Source organism: Microtus pennsylvanicus, chromosome X, assembly GCF_037038515.1.
Source record: "Microtus pennsylvanicus isolate mMicPen1 chromosome X, mMicPen1.hap1, whole genome shotgun sequence".
NCBI classification, from domain to species: Eukaryota; Metazoa; Chordata; class Mammalia; order Rodentia; family Cricetidae; genus Microtus; species Microtus pennsylvanicus.
The window spans coordinates 108,292,879-108,317,465 of NC_134601.1; the positions used below are offsets into that span (position 1 = coordinate 108,292,879).

Below are 24,587 nucleotides of genomic sequence, written 5' to 3' on the forward strand. Positions count from 1 at the left end.
GGAGACAATACAAAAAAATCAATGAAACAAAAAATTGCTTTTTCAAGAGAATAAACAACATAGACAAACCCTTATCAAAACTAACCAAAAGGCAGAGGGAGAAAAACCAAGTTAACAAAATCAGAAATGGAAAGGGGTCATAAAAATAGACAGTGAGGAAATCCATAGAATCATCAGGTCATAGTTCAAATATCTGTACTCTACAAAATTGGAAAACTTAAAAGAAATGGAAATTTTTCTGGATAAGCGTCACTTACCAAAATTAGATCAAGACCAGAAAAAAATATAAAATGGAAAAAAAGCATATTCAACAAATGTTGCCAGCAGAAATGGACATCAACACGTAGGAAAATGAAATAGATCCATATTTATTGCCTTGTACAAAACTCAAATACAAATGGATCAAAGACCTTAACATAAAACCAATTGCGTTTAACCTCATCAAAGAAAAGTGGGATGTACAATGGAACACATTAGCACAGCAGATCACTTCCTAAATATACCCCAGTATCACAGACACTGAAAGCAACAGTTAATGAATGGGACCTCCTTAAACCGAAACACTCCTGTAAAGCAAAGGACACAATCAACAAGACAAAACGACAGCCTACAGAATGGCAAAAGATCTTCACCAATCTGACATCAGACAGAGGTCTGATCTCCAAAATATACAAAGAACTCAAGAAACTGGTCATTAAAAGAACAAATCATCCAATAAAAGACTAGAGTACAGACCTAAACGGAGAACTCTCAACATATGAATCCAAAATGGCTGAAAGACACTTAATAAGATGCTCAAATTCCTAAGTCATCAGAGAAACGCAATTCAAAACAATTCTAAGATTCCATCTTACATCTGCAAGAATGGCCAAGATCATAAACACTGATGACAACTTATGCTGGAGAGGTTGTGGGGTAAAGGGAACATTCCTGCATTGCTGGTGGGAGTACAAACTGGTACATGTCCTTTGGATATTAGTATGGTGATTTCTTGAAAATTAGGAAACAACCTTCTTCAAGACCCTGCAATTCCACTTTTGGGTATATATCCAAAAGATGCTCAATCATACCACCTGGATGCTTGCTCAACCATATTCATAGCAGAATTGTTCATAATAGCCAGAACCTAGATAAACCCTTCAACTGAAGAATGGATAAAGAAAATGTGGTACAAAAATAACTTTGCCCAATAAACAGCAGGAAGCAATTTGTAGAATAACTACACCCTTATTTTCAGATTTTTTTTATAAATGTTCTTTTACAATTAAGGAGGGATATGCTATAGCGATATTCATTGGTATAGTTCTTTACTTATTGATACAAACTTAAAGTCAATTTTGTTATATTATATTTCTGCTCTTGATTAAGGTATTATATTCGTGAAGCTCATTTAAAAATGTAATGCATAATTAAGAAATATAGGCTAAAAGATAATCATCTGTAATAGTGAAGCTTGTAGTCATGTTAGGTTTTCTAAATATACAGAGATATATTTCAGTTAGATCAGTATTCTTTAAATCTTTCAGAGACCTTCAGAATATGGCATTTATAATCTTTTAAAAAATTACTGCTCTTTGGACTGGAGAGGGAGGGGGAGAGGAGTGGGGGGAAGGGGAGAGGGGTGGGAGGAGGGGGAGAAGAGTGGGAGGAGGGGGAGAAGAGTGGGAGGAGGGGGAGGGAAATGGGAGGCTGGGAGGAGGTGGAAATTTGTTTTTTTCTTTCTTTATTGTCCTTTTATCAATAAAAAAAACAACAACAAAAATTAAAACTTTTGATGTCAGTGAGACAAATTTGTTTCTGGCAGCAGTAACTACTTTAAAAGGAAGATGGGCATCAAAGAGGTTTTTTATGAAGTTGGTTAGCCATTTTTGGCAAGAAACTGCTCTTGCCTGGACTGCTTGATGAACTGGCCATGCAGAACCCACAGAGAAATGACTTCTGAACTTGCATAAAGGTGAGTCTGTCCTTTGGGGGTTCCTGCTGCATGAAAGAGCCTGCCAGATATTCTGCAGGACACAGAAGAAAGTGACTGACAAACTGCCAATATAGGTGGAACTGTCTTTGAAATCTCCTGCTTCATCGAAAAGTCTGCTAGATACTATTGGTCTATAGGCTGAATATAAATTCACCAAGGTACAGAAGATCTTTGAGTGACTGTCCTGGCAGCAAGATGTCTCTGTCAATCCTGGAGTTTTGGAAGCTGTTTTCAATGTTTTCCTGTTTACTTAGGTAATAGTAGCTTGTTTTCCTGTTTACTTAGGTAATATTAGGTTGTTTTCCTGTTTACTTAGTTAATATTATATCATTCTGAAATCTTTGATAAAGCTGAAAAATAGTTACAGATTTCCTTAGGTATGATAAAAGATAAAATAGATATAAATATTGTAACTAGAGTTCTTCCTTGATACTTGTATTTTATATGTAATTTTATTATGTTAAAGTTAAAACTTTCCTTTCTATTTAAACAGAAAAGGTGAGGTGATGTTGGATTTCCCTTTATACCATTGATTAATAAAGAAACTGCTTTGGACCTATAGCAGGGTAGAACTTAGGTAGGCAGGGGAAGCTAGCCCAAGTGCTAGGAGAAAGAATGGCAGAGTCAGAGAGAAGGGATTTAACTTTGGAAGAGATAGATTACTGAAACTTTCCTGGTAGGCCATGACCTTTTGGTGATGCACAGATTAATGGGGATGGGTTAAATTAAAATGTAAGCACTAGCAAATAAGAAGTTAGAGCTAATCAGCCAAGCAATGGTTTAAATAATATAGTTTCTGTGTGATTATTTCTAAAGCTCAGCAGCCAGGAACCAACAAGTGGCCTCCATTCAACATCATTGTTTAATATTCAAGCATGTTGCTTATAAATATTGAATGTACTTTGATTTTGTTATATCTTTAGACTTCAGGAGATTGAATGTAGCAACTCTGTTTAATATCTTTTCATTTTCCTTGTTACAAGCCCTCAAAGAAGATTGCATCTGCCTTTTCGATTTTGATAGCAAACTATACTCTAAGGAATTGTTGTACAAAGAGAAAATTGTAACAAACACATGCACATTTGCAGGACTTGGTATTGGAAAATAATTCTCATGAATTTATTCTTCAAAATGACAATGACTCTACGTGCACTATTTAAGCATAGTGCATTTGCATACTGAATTCACTTAACAAAAGATAATCTTCTCAGATGGATTTTTGAAAACATATTTCCTCCTCTCTTTTAAATAATGTGGAACATGGGGACAGACCCCAAATGTTTGATCTGTGAAATCTTGTAGTATGTTAGGATTATTCAACCACAAATCATAATTTTCAGCTAAAAGTAAATATGAAGCAAAACATACAATTCATTTCTGTAGAGTTTGTGCTCATTCTTCACCAGTAATTGTGACATTTCTAATCATTCCAATAGATTATAGTAATGCAGATCAGTTGTTACACCAGAGTGGTTATTTGACTTAGCTTAGTGAACATATACATGTTTTTTGAATGCGATCCTTTACACAACATCTTTATTGGTGTTTGAAACATTTAATTTAACCATTCAAAAAGTAAGAAGAGATCACATATCATAAGAAGGGAAAGAAAAGATAAGACAGCAATTTGGTATATTTTATCCAGACTCCAGAGGTGAGGGGGAAAGGCATGTGATACTGTTTCCATGGTCACAGAATATGATGCATAATTCTCATCCTGTTGTTATCTGTACAGAAATGCAAGCAAAAATTAAACTATGATTAAATAGGAAAGATTTTGTTCTTGAGAATGTATGAATGCAAACTTCAATATAGCAATACAGAGTATAAAGAATGGGTTGTACATAAACAGGTCATTTCCTAGAATTCGCCAATACTTTGTACTTGGGATTCTATAGGAGCACTTTCAACAAAGAATAATGATATTCTGTGACATATATGAAAATTCATATTGAGATGTATCAAAGAATATACTGAAAATATCAACATGTTGTACAAGTAATACATGCACAAATCTGTGACAAATAATAGCCCACAATCATAAATAAAGAAATATTTGTCAAATACAAGACACAGCTCTTGATAGAATATTCCTCAATATAAAAATGTTAACAATTCTGAACAAGGTAAAGTTCATCATACTGATTTATAAATAAAAATATTCTATCATTCATTTTTGCAACTGTAAGATATTCACCTTCAAAAGACAAATGATATTCTACCTTAATTTTGCCTAATTTGGAGTTCATTTTTTTCCTTTGTAACATACCTATTTCTAATTTTTTATGTAATAAGCACATACCTAGTCAAATATCAAGATGTTAGGCATTGATTCTCTTTCTACTCACTGACAGATGGTCATTATTTAGGACAAATATCTGTAAGAGAACATGTATAGTGTAAGAAGTGACATAAATTTTCTCATATGAATATTAGCACAGCTCTCCAAAGATTATTTCTAGAAATAGAAACTGAGAGATTACATATGACTAAATATAAACCGAATCAGAAATCTGACTGAGTAAATAGATAGATAGAAAGATTAAGGATGTATATATACCTGTATGAATTTATGAATAAAATCAATATACATATATGAATAAATATGTTTGTATATATTTAGAAATACTATGGCCAAAATAATATTCAATGAGGTTACCTATAGCCAGAACATCTTGAATATTTTCTGGTGGAATGTTCTGGACCTTAGCAAATTCCTCAATTTTTTTCATATTGTTCAGGAGTCAAAGTTTGACCTTTTCCTATATTGGATGACTGACAATGTCAGAGATATGTTCAGTAGATTTCTGAAGGAATTACATTGCTTCCTTAGTAGCCCAACTTCTCTAATTTCATCTATGCTGGATGGGACAATACAGGCCATAATATTTTTTTTCCAAATTCCATGGACACATTTTATGAAGTCTAAATTGTGGTATTACATCACTTTTCAGTGTTTCATGATGTATCAAAAAAAAAAAAACACCAACAACTTCTCTAGAGGGTTCACTCATCTCAAACCTACCCACTTTAAAAAACATGACCCTAAAGAGTCATAGTTGCCAGTCAATGGAATCTTAACATTTCTTCCAAGTCTGTAATCTAGAGTTTATGTTTTAATTTAGTACACACATGTTCAAACAACACTCAAAATTGTCTGAAGTTTGGAAAATTTGTTCCCTTCTTTCCTGTGAGGAAATATGAACATAAACACATTCCAATGGTCTCCTTCATTACCCCAAGTCTTCCATGGCCCTGATATTCAAATTATAATATAATGTAAAAGTTGATCCACAAAAAAAATCAGAGTGTTATTTAGTGGACAGGAGTTTGGAAATACCAGGATACTGTATTTGAAGGGTAAATCGGATTTAATCCTTAATTGTAGGGTGATGCTTTTGTTACTATTTTTTAAAAAACCCACTACAATTCTTACCATAAACATAAATCACGTTTGTTGTCTGGCCAGTTCTATCCACATTCTGATTGGCAAAGATTATAAACTCTGGTGTTATATACACAGGTCCAAATGTATTGTCACCTTCAGCTGTAATAACAGAAAGATTTCAAAATGAGTGTCCCTCATCTTTTTACTTTGTTTGATGTCACCTGTTGACTAAACATTATTATTTACCGCAACTCTATCAATCACCTCTGATTCATTATCCTATGACAAATGTGTGCAAAGATATTCCTATAGTAATTAATTTTGCATATCCCATTATAATACTCTTTAAACCTGATAATAAATCTGAGGTACAGACACTTTCCCTGTTCTCTGAATTCCTTGTTTCAAGACCTATGTGATCACTATGGTGGGTATTCCTTTCCCTTTCAACCAGATCCAAAAGATCACTTATCAATTTCCAAAAAAATATAAAACTTTGGTGTCACACCATGATAATACTTGGTGGGAAAAAGAATACACATGCAAAAAGAGACTGTAGTAATGAGAAATATGCACAAAATTTTCCTCTTGTAAAATTATTGATGGAAAAGATATAAGTATGAACATTTCAAGTTTACTAGAAATTCATAGTGCGTGTGTCTGTCCCTGTGTGTATGAGAATTTTATGAACATATGGCTCTCTCTCTCTCTCTTCCTCCCCCCACTTTCTCACTCTTTCATTCTCTTTCTCTCTCCTCTTGCTGTGGGTGTGTGTGTAAAAAGGAGGTGAGCAGGCTGCATTCCACCCAGTCCCCGTATGGCCAGCATTACACCAAAAATATCAACACACAAATTGTATTCTTTTAAACACTTCCTGGACCATTAGTTTCAGCCTCTTATTGGCTAATTCTCACATCTTGCTTAACCCATTTCTAATTACCTGTGTAGCAGCATGAAGTAGTGGCTTACCAGAAAAGATTCAGCAGGTCTGACCTGGTGGCTGTCCATTGCGTCTGTCTGTCTCTACTTCTTTCTTCCAGCATTCTGTTCGGTTTACTATGCCTACCTAATTTTCTGTCCTATCAAAGGGCCAAGGCAGTTTCTTTATTAACCAATGAAAGTAACACATAACAGAAGATTCTCCCATATCAAGTGTGAGTCTGAAATTTACACTTACTGACACTGATTTAATGATAAAATTTGTTCACAAGAAAATAAAAGTAGTTTATGATCTGGACATTTTTCTATTACAGGACTGCTTTTTAATATCCATGTAAAGTTTAGTAAACAATAGACTTTCCAGAAGAATGTGCAAGCCATTCATTTAAGACAAAACCAAATGGCACACAAGTTACAATTCAGGTGAATAATGTTGCTTTCATTTTAGCAAATTTACCAAATTTAAAGAGTCAGTCTGAAATTCTTCAACAGATGTTCCCCTAACTACTTTTCAAAATTGAGTTTATCATCAAATGATCTAAATGTTATGATCTCAACAAAATATGATAAAAGGAATCTTTAAAATAACACTGTTAGGTAAATCATTTATGAATCTAGGTTGATAGATAACGTCTGTAATATAATTACTTGATATCCTGAGGCATGAAGTTTTCAAATATGTTTGAGGCCAGAGAGACCTATTAGTGCTGGTCAGGCCTGTCCAATAACTAACAGAGATACTGTATGAAAGGAAAGACACTGAATATTATCTAGAAATAAATTTTCATGCATAAAACTATTTGGAGATATTTTGTTAGCCTTACTTACATCTTCAGGTAATAGTGTTCTTCTTCATGTAAACTTCAGATAACCTACAATGTACTCTGATTTTGTAGCATAACTCTGTTTGAAGGGTTGATACATTTTTATGTATCCAAAATTGTTCTAGATTTATGTACCTAGGAGTGGCTTAATTGTCAGCTTGTATGTGCACACTCACAATGCTTTTGTTCAGAGAAAGCTCCCAAATCTTATACTTACACTTTGCTCTGTACTTGCCATCTTCTTGCCTATTCCCAATGACATTGGTTTTTTTACATTGGCCATTTGCCCTAAAAAATAAAGACAAATGATTCTTTATTCTTTATAACAGTTGAATTTGTATTAAAGACCTTCAAGTATGAACCTGATGAATAGTTGTACGGAGCTGGAAGAGAAGTACCTATGTTTACCTCACTTCTCCTAACTCTTTTTTTAGAAAATGTTATTCTGTTTGTAATCATGTACATGACTTCTTTTATTTGGGGCAATTTTAAAAATTTCTATAAAGACTTTGATGGCTTCCTTATCTGAATTTAACTATCCACTGAGTGTGATTGGTAATGTTCATTTTCTTATTCTAGTCCAACGATAATAAATATATTGAATTATATAATTGTGTTTTAAGTGATTTTATTTGTAACCTAAAACTTAAAATTGTGTCTAGAATATAGAAAATAGCATTTGAAGTTCTTATGGTATTATACACTATTTCAAAAAAAACATTACCATCCAAATGTCAGAGAGATGATCTTTGAATCCAGAGTGTCAGAGACATACATATTAAATTTTTTACATATTAGATTTATCTAAGCTTGGAGTAGAAGAGTTTGTTATGACTTCATTAACTGAATAACATAACATGTATGTCTTTGAACCAAATGCTCACGCATAGTTTCAAATTACTATAAATGATATTCTTACAATCTCCTACATGGAATACCTATTAGAGGAAAAGATGAGAAGAAATGGTAAGAACACATGCAAGACCATAAAGAGCAATACAAGACCAGTAAAACATAAAGACACTATAACAGCAAGACTTGAACTAACAAATATAGATGAAGCAGAAGAAAATGACCTAAAATTAACTTCAGGAGAATGTTTGAAACTGTTAAATAGAAAATGAGAGATTATCTCAAAGAAGTGGAGGAAAAGACAAAGAAAAAAAATGGAAGACATAAGCAAATCCCTTAAAGAAAACCAATCAAGAAAAAGCCATCAAACATATGAAAAAAATTTCTGAAGACTTGAAAACTGAAATAGAGACAATAAAGAAAACACAAGCCAAGGGAATTGTAGAAATAGAAATCATGAGAAAATGATCGGGAACCACAAAAACAAGCATGAACAGTAGAATACAATAGATAGAAGAGATAATCTCAAGCACTGAAGATACAATAGAGGAAATAAACTCATCAGTCAAAAAAATTAAATCTAACAAAAGCTTAACCCAAAATATCCAGGAAATATGGGACACCATGAAAAGGCAAAACATAAGAATAATAGGTACAGAAGAAGGAAAAGTTATTCAACTCAAAAGAACAGAAAATATAGTTAACGAAATCATAGAAGGAAACTTTTCCAACCTAAAGAAAGACATGCCTATGAAGATACAAGAAGCTTACAGAATATCAAATAGACTGGACCTGAAAAAGTCCCCTTGCCTCATATAATCAAAACACTAAACATACAGAGTAAAGAAACAATATTAAGAGCTGCAAATGAAAAAGGCCAAGTAACATATAAAGGAAGACTTATCAGAATTACACCTGAGTTTCCATTGGAGACAATGAAAGCCAGAAGGTCATGGTCAAGCATTATGCAGACAATAGGAGACCCTGCATACCAGCCCAGACTACTATACCCAGCAAAACTTTCAATCACCATAGAAGGACAAAAAAAGATATTCCATGGCAAAACCATATTTAACCAATAACCAGCTACAGACCCAGCCCAAAACAAAATACCAGAAGGAAATCTCCAACCAAAGGAAGTTGGCTACATCAAAAAAAAAAGACAGACAACTGGTGGTCTCATAGCAGCAAATCCCATAGAAGGGGAAATGTACAAATTAATATCACCAACAATAAAAACTAAATTAAAAGGAGACAGCAATCACTGGTTATTAATATCCCTTAAAATATATGGACTCAACTCACCTATAGAAAGTCACAGGCTAACAGACTGGATACAAAAACAGAATCTATCCTTCTTCTGCATACAAGAAACACACCTCAAACTCAAAGACAGACACCATCTAAAAATAAAGGGTTGGGAAAAATTATTCCAATCAAATTAACCTAAGTAACCAATGGGTATAGCTATCCTAATATCTAACAAAATAGACTTCAATCTCAAATCAATCAAAAGAGACAAATAAAGATATTTCACATTAGTCAGGGGAAAAATCCATCAAGAAGAAATGTCAATACTAAACATCTATGTCCCCAAACAAGGGCATCCTCATATGTAAAAGAAACACTTCTAAAGCTTAAATCATACATTAAACCCCACACACTAATAGTGGGAGAACAACACTCCTCTCTCAACACTGGGCAGATCAGTCAGACAAAAATAGTAAACAGAAATAAGGGAACTAACAGATAATATTACTCAAATGGATGGAGCAGACATGTAAAGAATATTCCATCCAAACATAAAATGATATACCTTCCTTTCAGAATGTCATGGAGCCTTCTAAAAAATTGAGCACATACTCAGTACAAAAAAAAGAACAAATACAAAAGAATTGGAATAACCCCATATATCTTATCAGATCAAAATGGTTTAAAACTAAAAAAATTATAGTATTAATTTTAGAAAGCCCACAAACACATGTGAATTAAACCATGCTTACATGAATCATCCATGGGTCAATGAAGAAATAAAGAGATAAATTAAAAACTTTCTAAAATTCAATGAAAAGGACCACGCAACATACCCATATTTGTGGGACACAATAAAAGCAGTGTTAAGAGGATTGTTCATAGCACTAAATGCCTATATACATTAAATACATAAAGAAGTTGGAAAAATTACACACTAGTGAATTAACCTAACATTTGAAATCTTTAGAACAAAGAGAAACAAACCACCTAAGACAACTAAATGGCAGGAAATAATCAAATGGAAACTGAAATCAGTAAAATATAAACAAAGAAAACAATACAAAGAATCAATGAGACAAAGAGTTGGTTTTTGAGAAAATCAACAAAATAGACAAACCTTTATTCAAACTAACTAAAAGGCAGAGAGAATATGCAAATTAACAAAATCAGGAATTAAAAGGGGGACATAACAACAGATATGGAGGAAATACAGAGAATCATGAGGTCACATTTTGAAAATCTGTACCCCACAAAATTGGAAAACATAAAGGAAATGGACAACTTTCTGGATAAATATCACTTACCAAAATTAAATCCAGACCAGAGAAGCAAATTAAACAGACATATAAGTGTTGAAGAAATAGAAACAGTTATCAAAAGTCTCCCAAACAAAAAAGCCCAGGAAAAGATGGTTTCAGACCATAATTCTACAAGATTTTCAAAGAAGAACCAATACTCCTAAATTATTTCACACGATAGAAACAGAAGAAACATTGCCAAACTATTTTTATGAGGCTCCAATTACCCTAATACCCAAACCTCAGAAAGACATTAATAAAGAGAATTGCAGACCAATCTAACTCAAAACTTGATACAAAAATGCTAAATAATATACTGGCAAGTCGTCCAAGAACATATCAGAACCATCATCCAACATTATCAAGTTGGCTTCATCCCAGAGTTACAGGGATGGTTCAACATACAAAAATATGTCAATGAAACCTACCATATAAACATACTAAAAAATAAAAACCAAATGATCGTCTCATTATATGCCACAAAAGCTTTCAAACAAAATAGAACATCCTTTCATGATAAAGATCTTGGCGAGAGCAGAAATACAAGAAACACTCTCTCCAAATCTATTCAATATAGTTTTTGAGGTATTAGAAGGAGCAATAAGACACCACAAATAAATCAAGGGATACAAATATCAAAAGAAGTCAAACTCTCACTCTTTGCTAATGATATGATAGTTTACATAAGCAAGAACAAAAATTCTACAAAGGAACTTCTACAACTCATAAACACTTTCAGTAATGTACCAGGATACAAGATTAACTAAAAAAAAATAAGTAGCCCTCCTGTAAAAGTTAATAAAATGGCTGAGAAATACATCAAAGAAACATCACCCTTCACAATAGCCACAAATAGCATAAAATATCTCAAGGTAATTCTAACCAAACAAGTGGAAGACTTGTAAGGCAAGAACTTTAAACTTTTGAAGAATGACATTGAAGAAGACACCAAAAGTGGAAAGATCTTCCATGCTCTTGGGTAGGTACAATTAATATAGTAAAATGGCAATCTTACCAAAAGCAATCTACAGATTCAATGCAATAAACAGCAAATTCTTCAGAGACCTCAAAGAATGATACTCAACTTAATATGGAAAGCAAAAAACACAGGAGAGCCCAAACAATCCATCTTGTACAATTAAACAACTTCTAGAGGCATCACAACCCACGACTTCAAACTCTAATACAGAGCTACAGTACAGAAAACAGCCAGGTATTGGCATAAAAACAGACAGAATGATGAATGGAACTGAATTGAAGACCTGGATAATAATCTACACACCAACAAACACCTGATTTTTGACAAAGAATCAAAAGATATTAAATGGAAAAAAAAGAAATCATATTTAACAAATGGTGCTGGTATAACTAGATATCAACATGTAGAAGAATAAAAATAGAGCCTTATATATGACCATGAACAGAACTCAAGTCCAAATGGATCAAAGAACTCAACATAAAATGAGCCACACTGAACCTTATAGAAAAGAAAGTGGGAAGTACACTTGAATGCATTGGCACAGGAGACTAGTTCCTAAATATAACCACAGCAGCACAGACACTGAGAGAAATAATCAATGGGACCTCCTGAAACTGAAATGCTTCCATAAAGCAAAAGACATGGCCAACAAGACAAAGTGACAGCCTACTGAATGGAAAAAGATCTTCACACATCAGACAGAGTTTTGATCTCAAAAATAGAGAAAAATACACATAAGAAATTGATCATCAAAAGAACAAATAGTCCATAGGATTGGGACGTTTCAGGCTCTCTCTCCTCAGCTGCCCAAGGACCTAGCTGGGGACATCTCTCTGGACCCCTGGGAACTCCTCTAGTGTCAAGACTCTTGCCAGCCCTAAATGGCTCCCTGAATTAAGATATATACTTCCTTGCTCCCATATCCACCCTTCCTTTATCCCACCCATCCCATTCCCCCAAGCTCTCCCCATCCTCCCCTTCTCACTTTTTCCCCCATCCCTCCCCACCCCCCAGTTCCCAATTTTTGCCCGGCAATCTTGTCTACTTCCAATATCCAGGAGGATAACTATATGTTTTTCTTTGGGTTCACCTTCTTATTTAGCTTCTCTAGGATCACAAATTATAGGCTCAATGTCCTTTATTTATGGCTAGAAACCATTTATGAGTGAGTACATCCCATGTTCATTTTTTTGGGTCTGGGTTACCTCACTCAGGATAGTGTCTTCTATTTCCATCTATTTGCATGCAAAATTCAAGATGTCATTGTTTTTTTTTTACCGCTGAGTAGTACTCTAATATTCCACACTTTCTTCATCCATTCTTCCATTGAAGGGTATCTAGGTTGTTTCTAGGTTCTGGCTAATGAATATCTTGCATATCACCATAGAACCTTCATCTGGCGATGGATGGAGATAGAGACAGAGACCCACATTGGAGCACCTGGCTGAACTCCCAAGGTCCAAATGAGGAGCAGAAGGAGGGAGAACATGAGCAAGGAAGTCAGGACCGCGAGGGGTGCACCCACCCACTGAGACAGTGGGGCTGATCTAATGGAAGCTCACCAAGGCCAACTGGACTAAGACTGAAAAAGCATGGGATAAAACTGAACTCTCTGAACATGGTGGACAATGAGGGCTGCTGAGAAGCCAAGGACAATGGCACTGGGTTTTGATCCTACAGCATGTACTGGCTTTGTGGGAGCCTAGTCTGTTTGGATGCTCACCTTCCTAGACCTGGATGGAGGGGGGAGGACCTTGGACTTCCCACAGGGCAGGGTACCTTGACTGCTCTTTGGACTGGAGAGGGAGGAGGGAGGGAGTGGGGGGAGGGGGAGGGAAAAGGGAGGCGGGGAGGAGGCAGAAATTTTTAATAAAAAAAGAACAAATAATCCAATAAAAAATGGAGTACCGACCTAAAGAGAGTACTTTCAACAGAGGAATCTAAAATGGCTAAAAAACCCTTAAGGAAATGCTCAACAACCTTAGACATCAGAAAAATACAAATCAAAACATCACTCAGATTCCATCTTACATTTGTAAGAATGACCAAGATCAAATACACGGATGACAACTTATGCTGGAAAGGTTGTGCGGTAAAGGGTACACTTCTGCAATGCTGGTGGGAATGCAAACTGTACAGCTCTTTTGGATGTCAGTATGGTAATTTCTCAGAAAATTAGGAAACAACCTTCCTCAAAACCCAGTAATACCACTTTTGGGTATATATCCAAAAGATGCTCAATCATGCCACGAATATTGTTCTCATCTCTGTTCTTTGCAGCATTGCTTGTCATAGCCAGAATCTGCAAACAACCTAAATGTCCTTTGACCAAAGAATGGATAAGGAAAATGTAGTACACTTACACAATGGAGAACTACATAGGAGAAAAAAAATCTTGAATTTTGCAGGCTGATGGATGGATCTCGAGAACATCATTTTGAGTGAGGTAACCCAGACCCAGAAAGATAATTATCACGTGTACTCACTCATAAGTGGTTTTTAAACATAAAGCAAAAAAAAGCCCAAAAATCACAATCCCAGAGAACCTAGACAACAATAAGGACCCTATAAGAGAGGCATACATAGATCCAATCTACATGGGTAGTATAAAAAGACAAGATATCCTGAGTTAAATTTGGGAGGACTGTAACCTTGGGGGAGGGCCTAAGGGGGGATAGAGGCAGAAGAAAATGTACAGCTCAACAAAAATCAATAAAAAAGAAAGTAATATGTTTAACATTCTGAGTACATGTGTTGATATGAATAAGGTTATTAAATATCTTCTCAATGTATGAACTTTCTATCAACTATTTCTTCAGTGTATCTCTAAGTCACAATCATGTAAATTCTGACAAAGTTCATCTCTATCCTGCTCTTTCCCTCTCTCTGTCTCTTTCTCTGTCTCTGTCTGTCTGTCTCTCTTTTGTTCTCTCTCTGTGTTTGTTGTCTGTCTGTCTCTATCTTCTTCATAGGACAATGGAGAACAATGATTTTTGTAAAAACATTTTTTCCTCTGTCCTCTATCCAAGATTTGATAGCTTTAAGTGATAAGTTCTCCTAAATACCTCCCAGCTTTGCTTCTTAAATGTAGTGATCTTACATTTTCCTATATGTAGCTCTCTGTACTGTGGAACCAACTCAGGAAATTCTGATTATGTATATTCACTTTACTGAACAATTAATGCACTGTAAGGAGTGACCTTTTACTGAAATGTTTATGAAAATTCTTCTGCAAAGCATATCCCCCAACAATATGCTCCTTGACATTTTAATGAAATAGTAAAATACATTAATATTCCCAATTAATAACCATCTTTAGACCCTGATAATTTATAAAAGAGCTGTGCTTTTCGTTTAATACACACTATGGTATAAACATCCCCAAAATGAATCAACCATGATAACTCAGAAAATCAATACTCTTTAAATTTCAATTGAGTGACAAATAGAATACCCAACTTCAAGCAGTGCCTTTTGTGTAGGAGTCCTATATCATCAAATTCAATTATCATCATTGAGGTTGATGTTAAATTGGAAGTGATTTATTTTATTTTATTATTAATAATTATCAATAGCATTTTAATAACAATAAATATAATTAATAGAATTTATTAGTATTAATAAACTATTAGTGATAATACAAATAATTGTTTCTTTATTAAAAGGTTTGTTATCAATATTATTTCAGTATTTTCTCCTTCCATCATCATTCTTCTTCTTATGTTAGGAACATGTTCTGGATATTTCTAATGCCTTGCTTCAGTAAAAGCATATTCATTCTGTGTTTACTACTTCACCACTATGTCTCATAGTCTCTATGTAGTAGCAGGCCATTTGTTTGTCCCAGCCACCCAGAATCAAAATACTCACACAGAAACTATATTTATTAAATCACTTGTTGGCCCATAGCTCTAGCTTCTTATTGGCTTATTCTTACATATTAATTTAAACCATCTCTATTAATCTGTATATCACCACATGGCTCTCGTTTACCAAGTGATTTTTTCAGCATCTGTCTCTGGTGGACTACTTGGCTTCTTTCTCAACTCTGCCTTCTTTCTCCCAGCCTGCCATTTAGTTTTTTTCACCTACCTAAGTTCTGACCTGCTATAGGTCCAAAGCATTTCCTTATTCATTGATTCTAATAACAGCATATAGAGGGAAATCTCTAATCATCTCTATTATATAAAGGGTAATAAAATTTGCCTCTCCTCTTCATCTCTTTGGAAATCATAGAATAAAGCATTCATATATTGATGTTTTCAGTAAATGATTTCCCACATACTATTTCCAAGTTCTTAGACTTTAACAAGCTATTTCTTCTAAAGTTTCCTCAGATTCCCTTTTTAGTTACAAAAATCTATGTTTCTACTTGACATAGCTCATGAGAAAAATGATTCAGAAACTTCTGAAGTTATTTGTTCCTCTCCAAAAATGTGTTTATGTTTAATAGGATTTTTCCCTTGTGCTTATCAAGATGCTTCTAAATATACATTGACAACTATCTCCTTATACTTTCCACTATATGGTGTGTTTTTACATTCCCAAATTAATATATACATTTTGGCCCCAATATATTAAAAAAAGACACAAAGTATTTTTAAAAATCATACTGAAGTTTAGAACACAAAGTTGAATCTCCCATGAGGGTCTGAAAAGTAAATATTCTTTATTTTCTGTTGAGTGACAAATCACCTCAGAGTCCACAATATCAACAGTTCCTGCAGCTTTGTTGTCATGTTAATCCTAGGCAATTTGCCTCATCTGTTCAGGTTGAGATCAAATCAGAACAGTTTCTAAATATTTCCTTCTTCCTCCATCTCACTCTCCTCTCTGACATTAATGTGCAAGGAAACTACCTGTGTCTTTGTGTGAGTATACACATATGCACAAACTAAGTTAAGGGTATCATTTTCTGGAAAGATTTATAGAACACTAAATAAATTTATTCACTCTATTTCCCTTGCTTTATCTTTACTAATAAAACACTCATGTTAGTTCATCAAATTTTCAGAATTTTGATTATGACAACAATTAACTTAAGAGAATTTTTTCCTGAATTATGACAGTGTGGAGGGGGATATTGGATGGTACAGAAGGAAGAAATGTAAGAAGTAATTGGTGTGGCTACAATATATCTTAATGTTAAAGGAATAAAAAAATTAAAATTTAATGTCTGCTATAAATACATCCCTCTATCTGAAACCAATTCTTTAAAATTTCTTTCACATTTCCTTGAATTTTATTTTACATTTATCTTATGAGTAATGAGTCTTATATTAAGGTTTTGCTCAAAGGAAAAACTCAGGCAATATCTTCCATGGTATATACAACTTTACATACATAAGGTATTTGTCCTTATTTTGTATGTCTGATTCTTAGGTCCACACATCCCACAGAGAAATCAATGTACTTCTCCATAATTTATTTTGTTTCTTCTTGTCTGTCTTTTTCTTTGCAAAAGTAAACTTGTCAGACACTAGAATCAGAAGCTACAGAATTGAGAAAGGGTTCCTGTTAGGAGTAACTCAATTGAAACTATGTATATATGGAAATGCCTTATCCTTCAAGATGTGTAATGATATATAAAAGTAGTCAACAAAGGGGAAAATAACATAGTTAACATTAAGAAGATTCAAATGAATCACAGTCCTGATACAAAACATATGAAGTTCAGTGCTCTGTTATATTAGTAAAATAATCCAAACTCAAATGTCAATGTGTTCTTTACATATCAGTAGCTATTCTATTACATTTTGTTGTCTTCAGTTGTGATTAATTTACATCATTTTCCTTCTTTTCCGTCAAGTCTCTCACAGCTACCCAAACTTAAACATCTGTTTTGCACTCACCCACTCAACATCAGACCCACTTACTTAAATTATTACTGATACACACACACACACACACACACACACACAAAACCTAATGAGTACAATTTCTTGAATATATATGGTTTCAGGACTTACTACTCTGCATTGAACAATCAATCACAGTCCCTGGGTGAATCTAATTCTCCTCATTCAAACACTCATTAGATAATTGTGGTCATTTTTCAGTGCTGAAACTCTGCATAAATTTATACTTTTGTATAACATTGCCATTGATATTGACATTTTCCCATCATTAATTCTACAATGTCTTACAATGAATATGGCACAGCAGAATTCTTGTAATTCTGGCTTTTAGTATCATTATACACCCTCTTCAGAGATGTTCCCTGATCCCTAGATGCTGAAGCTGAGATGTAAATTAATCCATTGGGTCCTGGCTTCCACAATCTGTTGTTGTCTACCTCGTGTCCAGGCATAGGTTTCTGGGATGGTTTCCATTTGAAGTAAAGAGAAATGAGAGACTTTACTCAATAGGGAGATCTACTTACACTTATTTCTGGTTATAAAGATAAAGGAGGATATTGTGCTGGTCTAGCAAATTTGTAGTAGATAATTTCCTTAACTCTATGACCTCACTAATCCTGGGCACTTGAAAAAGTGTCCAGTGCCAGGAATGATTTGCCTCCATTTGTGCAGTCCTTGAGTCTTAACAGACAACTTTTGGTTGTCATTAACATAAGAGAGTCACTTCTTGTACCTTTTCGCTTATCTTGAAATGCTTCTATTGTCATTCTTCATAGGTGATTCATCTTGGAAGAGTCATTTGTTTTTCCTCCTTGGCGTTATAAATAGTACTTTCTGGAAAAAGGGGAGAGAAATGACAAGAAAGAAAATTTAGGATCTTTGGTGCAGTTAGATTATGTGTACCATGTGTCCTAACTCTATGGTAACTTTAGCCATATGGACCAACCCACAACCTCTGAGATGCAACCAAGCTCAGAATACAAAATTTATATTGTTCTGGCAGTAACAATTTCAGACTGATAAATCATTCAAAAGAAGTTTTGTTATTCTGGATATTACCTAATTCTTAGTCTTTCATTCCAGTGGGAATTCTATCAGCCCAAGAGGCTTAGCTTCTTTTAATATACATTTTTTATGCACATGTACATATATAATCTTAAATTGACATGCATATAAAGTATAGCTTTAGGTAAATATAAAATATAAACACAAAATTTAAAAATAAATAAAATATGATTTCTTGAGGATTCATCAAATGTCTTTGTTATTATTTCCAGTACCATTCCACTGTTGTATTAAATTATCTCCTTCATCCCCACTTGAAACCTTGGCCCTATGATTCTGTTTTCATCTTTATATATCCCTTATTTATCATTAACTTCCCAGTCAGCAGGCCTAACCTGCATTAGGTTCCTTTACACTGTTCTGATGTTTTTGTTTACTCAACAATGTACACTCATATCTATAAATTTATAGCTGGGAAATCCAGATGAAAAAGAAAATGTGATGTTTGTAGTGTCTTGGCCTGGCTTTTCTCACTCATTATGGACTTTATTGCTTCATTTCATTTACCTGTAAATTTCAAGACCCATGTTTATTTAAAGCTGAATTGTGTTCTATATTACATGGTAAACACTTTCGTTATCCATTCTTTACTTGAAGAGTATTAATGTGGTTTACATTTTTCAGCTATTGTGAAATAAGCAATAGTTAACGTGACCTAAAACATGTCCTTGAATAAGAAGTCACTTTCTTTGGGCATGTGACAGGCAATGGTATAGTTGTTTCATATGCTAGATGTACGGTCAACCTCTTGACAATAATCCACACTGGCTTATAGAGTGGTAAAATTTAGCAAACCCACCAAGAGTTAATGAGCACTGCCTTTTCCCTTCACCCCTTCTTGCTTTTCCTGTTTGTTGCCTTTGCCCTTCTTACTTGAGTTTGAAGAAATTTTAACAGTGCTTTGATAAGGATATCTAAATGACTAGTACAGACAGATGGTTTTATTATACATTTTGAGCAATTTCCCTCTCTCTCTCATTTAAAAAATGCGTAAGTTCTAAGCTCTTGAATGGAGTTTAGTATCTGCCTCTATTTTTGGAGTTCTTTATATATTCTGGACTTTAATCTTGCCAGTGGTAGAGCTGGCAAAGATTCACTCCATTTTGGGCTTCCTCTTCACACAGTTTATTGTTTCTTTTACTATATATTTTTTTCTTTTATGAAGTCATACTTGTAAACTTCTAACGTTAATTCATGTGCCATATAGTTGCCTGCAATGAGACTTTACTAGACATTGTGTATATGTTGGGAGATCTGAATTAAGAGCTCACTTATGTGGTTTACCATTCTATACTAAACTATGGGCCATTGAAAATTTTTTTCTGATGAGAGACATTGTCTTCAATATTTTATCTATTGGAGAGGACTCAGGAGTTCCACTGTTTTCCAAAGCTACCTATAGTCACACTGATTAGATATATTCTTAAAAATAAAAAAATGGATCTCTAAAAAAAGCCTTTTTGTTAGGGGAGCTTTGAAGTTCTCAGACCATAAAGATTTGAGAAATGTGAGATAAGAGTAAGCAGAATAAAAATATTCTGGTGTGTGTGTGTGTGTGTGTGTGTGTGTGTGTGTGTGTGTGTGTGTTTGTACATACACACATGCATAACACATTTGGAATTTTGAAAGAATAATTGTATTTAATCAATACATAGCATACTGCTTATTTGAACAAATAAGAAAATAATTGTAGAGTCAAAAACAAAGTATGAAATATTGATAAATTTTATGATTTCAGATTCAGGGTAATGGCACATGACTCACACAGAGTCCTTGAACTCCCTGCATCCTTCCCAAAGAATATATCCTATGGTTTGTGAAACGCTTGAAATTTGTGTGTTCCAAAACTTATTAAATAATTAGTGGAAGTCTTGTAGGGATAAGTCCCGCCCCATAGGGGGCGTGTTCGCCTCGGGCTAATGTCTGCCTATAAATTTGGCGAGCATGCTCCGAGCTGTCTCTTCTACTTTCCTGGTCTCCGCGGGAACGGTGGTTCTGTAAGTCTATTTCTACATTAAAACTGTATATATTTTTACAACTTGTCTGCATCCGTTTACGCCGCTACATTTTGGCGTCCAACGTTGGGCTATTTTGCCCCCGACTCAAGCGGGTAGCCAGCTAGCTAACACAGCACCCTCCTGGGTGCTGTTTTTCAGTTCGTGACTCCGGCCCCAGTGCCGAGTCCCAGACATACTCGGCCACACAGGCCCATTCTGCCTGCCTTGGCTAAGTTTTGCAGTGGAACCCCACTGCCTGAATTAGCAGAAGCTCAAGTACCTGCGGTTTTGCAACAAAAGCTGCCACAGCGGCAGATTTGGTCTGACACAAAGTGACTTGGCCGGGCAGTGGTGGCGCACGCTTTTGATACTGGCACGTGGGAGGCAAGGGCAGGCGGATCTCTGTGAGTTTGAGGCCGGCCAGGCAGTGGTAGCGCACGCCTTTAATCCCAGCACTTGGGAAGCAGAGGCAAGCGGATCTCTGTGAGTTTGAGGCCAGCCTGGTCTACAAGAGCTAGTTCTAGGACAGGCTCCAAAAACACAGAGACCAACAACTGGCAGGAACCGATCATTGCAGGTAAAAGAATTTTCTTTTATAAATAAAATGTCTGAACACATTACTGTTCAAGAATTTAACAGTATTTTTAATTGTACCATGTGGGAGATTTTACAAGAGGTGTCTATCACGCCACCTCTATGGATCCTTCTGGGATTCGTAGTTTTCATTGGCACCAAATGGTGTGATAATAGAAATATGATAAAGTCTTTACAAGACGAATCCAGGATTCTTAAGGCAGAGATTGAATGCTTAAAAACAATTGAGAATGATAACAATCTTCTCAAGAATCAGTTTGGAGTTCTCCAGGCTGATAACAATCTTCTCAAGAATCAGTTTGAAGTTCTCCAGACTGATAACAATCTTCTCAAGAATCGGTTTGAAGTTCTCCAGACTGATAACAATCTTCTCGAGAATCAGTTTGAAGTTCTCCAGGCTGATAACAATCTTCTTGAGAATCAGTTTGAAGTTCTCCAGGCTGATAACAATCTTCTCAAGAATCAGTTTGGAGTTCTCCAGACTGATGTTAAGGAGAAATTCATTACTATGGAAGAGGGAACAGCTGATTTGGACAATAAGATTCAGTCCCTTTCTGTAGGAAATGAAACATTAACTGAGAGAATCAAAACTGCTGAATGTGACAATCGTATTTTGTCTAAAGCTTATGACAGATTGACGGAAAGATTGTCAATACAAGAAGGCACGGTTTATGCCATAAAAATTATGTCCAAAGATGATATGTTATCTCTAATGGACAAACTTCATACTTTAGAATCCTCAATGAAGGCTTTGGAACATAATTCTGGACAGGAGATTCAGACATTGCAGAAGGCAATAGTGAATAGAATTGAAAAGATTGAGGAATTTCTAAATTCTGATGAAGAAGAGCAAAGGGTAGAAGGGCAAATTTTTACTACATCTGTGGGTAAATCTCTCCGGGACAATTTCCACAAAGCTCTACCTACAGCTCTACCTGCCTTTCCAGTAATAACAACAGAGAAGGTGGTTGGTTCCAGAAACCCTAGGGTCATCAAGGAGGATACATGGGAGCCTGGCCGTATGAATGACCTCAAGGAAATTAAACAGGCTGTCATGACTTTTGGGATGCAAGCCTCTTTTGTTAAAGAGATGCTAAGATCTTGGGCCACGACAAACAGAGCAACCCCCTTGGACTGGCTCCAGCTGAGCTCTGCAGTACTTGAGAGTGGACCGCAATTGAAATGGCAATGCTTATTCAGGCAAGAGGCTAGACTCTTAGAACAGCAGGAAAAAGCAAAGGGAATTGACATTTCCCTAGATAAAATTGTAGGTGAAGGGCTCTTTTCTGACCCTCAGGAACAAGCTAATTTGGATGAAAACACACTCTCCATGTGTACTACAGCAGCCTTAAGGGCTTGGGACAGGGTACAAGACCCAGGACAGAGAATGGAATCATTTGTCAGAGTTAAACAGGGTCAGAGAGAATCCTTTAGTGACTTTTTACAAAGATTAACTAAGGCTGTACAAATAGGGATATCTGACCCAGAAGCAAGACATATAAGGATTGAGTCTTTGGCTTATGAAAATGCAAATGTGGAATGCAAAAGAATTTTGGGGCCTTTAAAGCTCAGATCAGCGCCTTTGGAAGAACGGGTCTTGCATACACTCAATGTTGATACATTTGATTATGGCACTGAAGCATGGGTAGAAGAAGCAATTTCCAATGGTAAAAGGAGACACCAGAATACCAAATGTTTTAATTGTGGCAAAATGGGTCATATGAAAAGGAATTGTAGACAACGGATTTTCGGAAATAATAATAATTATAATAATGCATCTTTCAGAAATAATAATAATAATGCATCTTCTAGAAATAACAGAAATAGGAGGACTCAGCCTTCAGGTTTATGTAGAAGATGTGGAAAAGGCAGACATTGGACGAATGAATGCAGGTCTACAAGAGATAGACAAGGCAACCTGATACAGTCGGGAAGCGTGAGAGGGGGGGCCTCACAGGCCCCCATGGCAAACATGGTTCAGTCATATCCAGTTTCTGCAGAGAACGTGCCTCATCAGGACAATTAGGAAGCCCCATGCCTACTGTTACAAGCAATAATGATCAGAAAGATAAGTTACGTGTGTTTTGGCAAACTTCTATAAATAAAGACCTAAACTGAGAGTGTGTGTAAATGGCATTTTTATTACTGGCCTGCTGGACACAGGTGCTGATGTAAGTATCATTACCCCAGAATCTTGGCATCCGTATTGGCCTCTTCAGAATGTAAATGTTCAGCTCCTGGGAATTGGAACCCTATCTCGAGTAAGGCAGAGCACGAGATGGGTTGAATGTATAGGGCCAGAGGGACAAATAGGAAAATTAAAGCCATATGTAGCCAATATTGCAATGAATTTATGGGGTCGTGACCTATTACAACAATGGAATACCGAAATTAACATTCCTGCTACTTCTAGAGCCTATAGTTCTGAGAATAATATTAAAAGATATTACAAACGGAGAAAACCGGCCATTCAGGCTGTAAAAGAACAAGCAATTGATGTCCCTTCAGAGATACCAACAGCCTTGCCTCTAAAATGGTTGACTGAGAAACCAACATGGACAAAGCAATGGCCTTTAGCTGAAGAAAAGTTACAGGCTTTAGAATAGCTGGTACAAGAACAATTAGATGCTGGACATATAGAAGAATCTACCAGCCCTTGGAATTCTCCTGTATTTGTGGTTAAGAAAAAATCAGGTAAATGGAGAATGGTGACAGATCTCAGGGCCATCAACAAGGTTATTCAACCTATGGGCCCTCTGCAATCTGGAATTCCTTTGCCCTCTTTATTACCAAAAGGATGGCCTCTCATAGTTATTGATTTAAATGATTGTTTTTTCACTATACCTTTGCAAAAAGAAGATAGAGAAAAATTTGCCTTCACAGTGCCTACTTATAACAATTCTCAACCTTCGAGGAGGTACCACTGGACCGTTCTCCCCCAGGGTATGTTAAATAGCCCCTCCCTGTGCCAATATTTTGTGAACCAACCATTGCAAATAATGCGCAAGAAATTTCCCAAATCTATAGTTTACCATTACATGGACGACATCTTGTTATCCGATTCAAACATGGATACCTTGAACAGACTGTTTGAAGAAATAAAGATACTTTTACCTAAATGGGGATTGCAAATTGCTCCTGAAAAGATTCAGAAGGGAGATTCTGTTAATTATTTAGGTTATAAAATAGGTTTGCAAAAAATTAAGACACAAAAAGCACAAATTAGGAGAGATCGCCTACGGACTCTTAATGACTTTCAAAGACTGTTAGGAGACATTTCCAGTCTACGACCAGCTATTGGAATAACACCTGATTTAATAATTCATTTGAACAAAACCTTGGATGGTGATAAAGATTTAAACAGTCCCAGAGAATTAACAGCTGAAGCAGAAAAGGAACTGACAATGATTGAGGAAAAATTACAACAGGCACATGTGGACAGGGTGAATCCAGAGCTCGATTGTATTCTTGTCATACTACCATCAATAATATCTCCTACAGGAATTTTAATGCAGAGAGATGATATTATTTTGGAATGGATCTTTTTACCACATAAACCAAGTA

At 35.4% G+C, this 24,587-nt stretch overlaps 1 protein-coding gene across 1 annotated transcript in view; it reads right to left on the reverse strand.

Annotated features, from left to right (window-relative positions):
* Window positions 1-4,693: 4,693 nt before the first annotated feature.
* Window positions 4,694-24,587, reverse strand: part of LOC142840990 (odorant-binding protein-like) — a 34,650-nt gene continuing 14,756 nt past the window's right edge. Inside the window, exons 3-5 of the mRNA XM_075957687.1 lie at window positions 7,344-7,414; window positions 5,412-5,522; window positions 4,694-4,737 (exon numbers count right to left, since the gene is read on the reverse strand). Of these exons, the coding sequence (XP_075813802.1) occupies window positions 4,694-4,737; window positions 5,412-5,522; window positions 7,344-7,414 (226 nt within the window). The remainder of the gene's footprint in view (window positions 4,738-5,411; window positions 5,523-7,343; window positions 7,415-24,587) is intronic.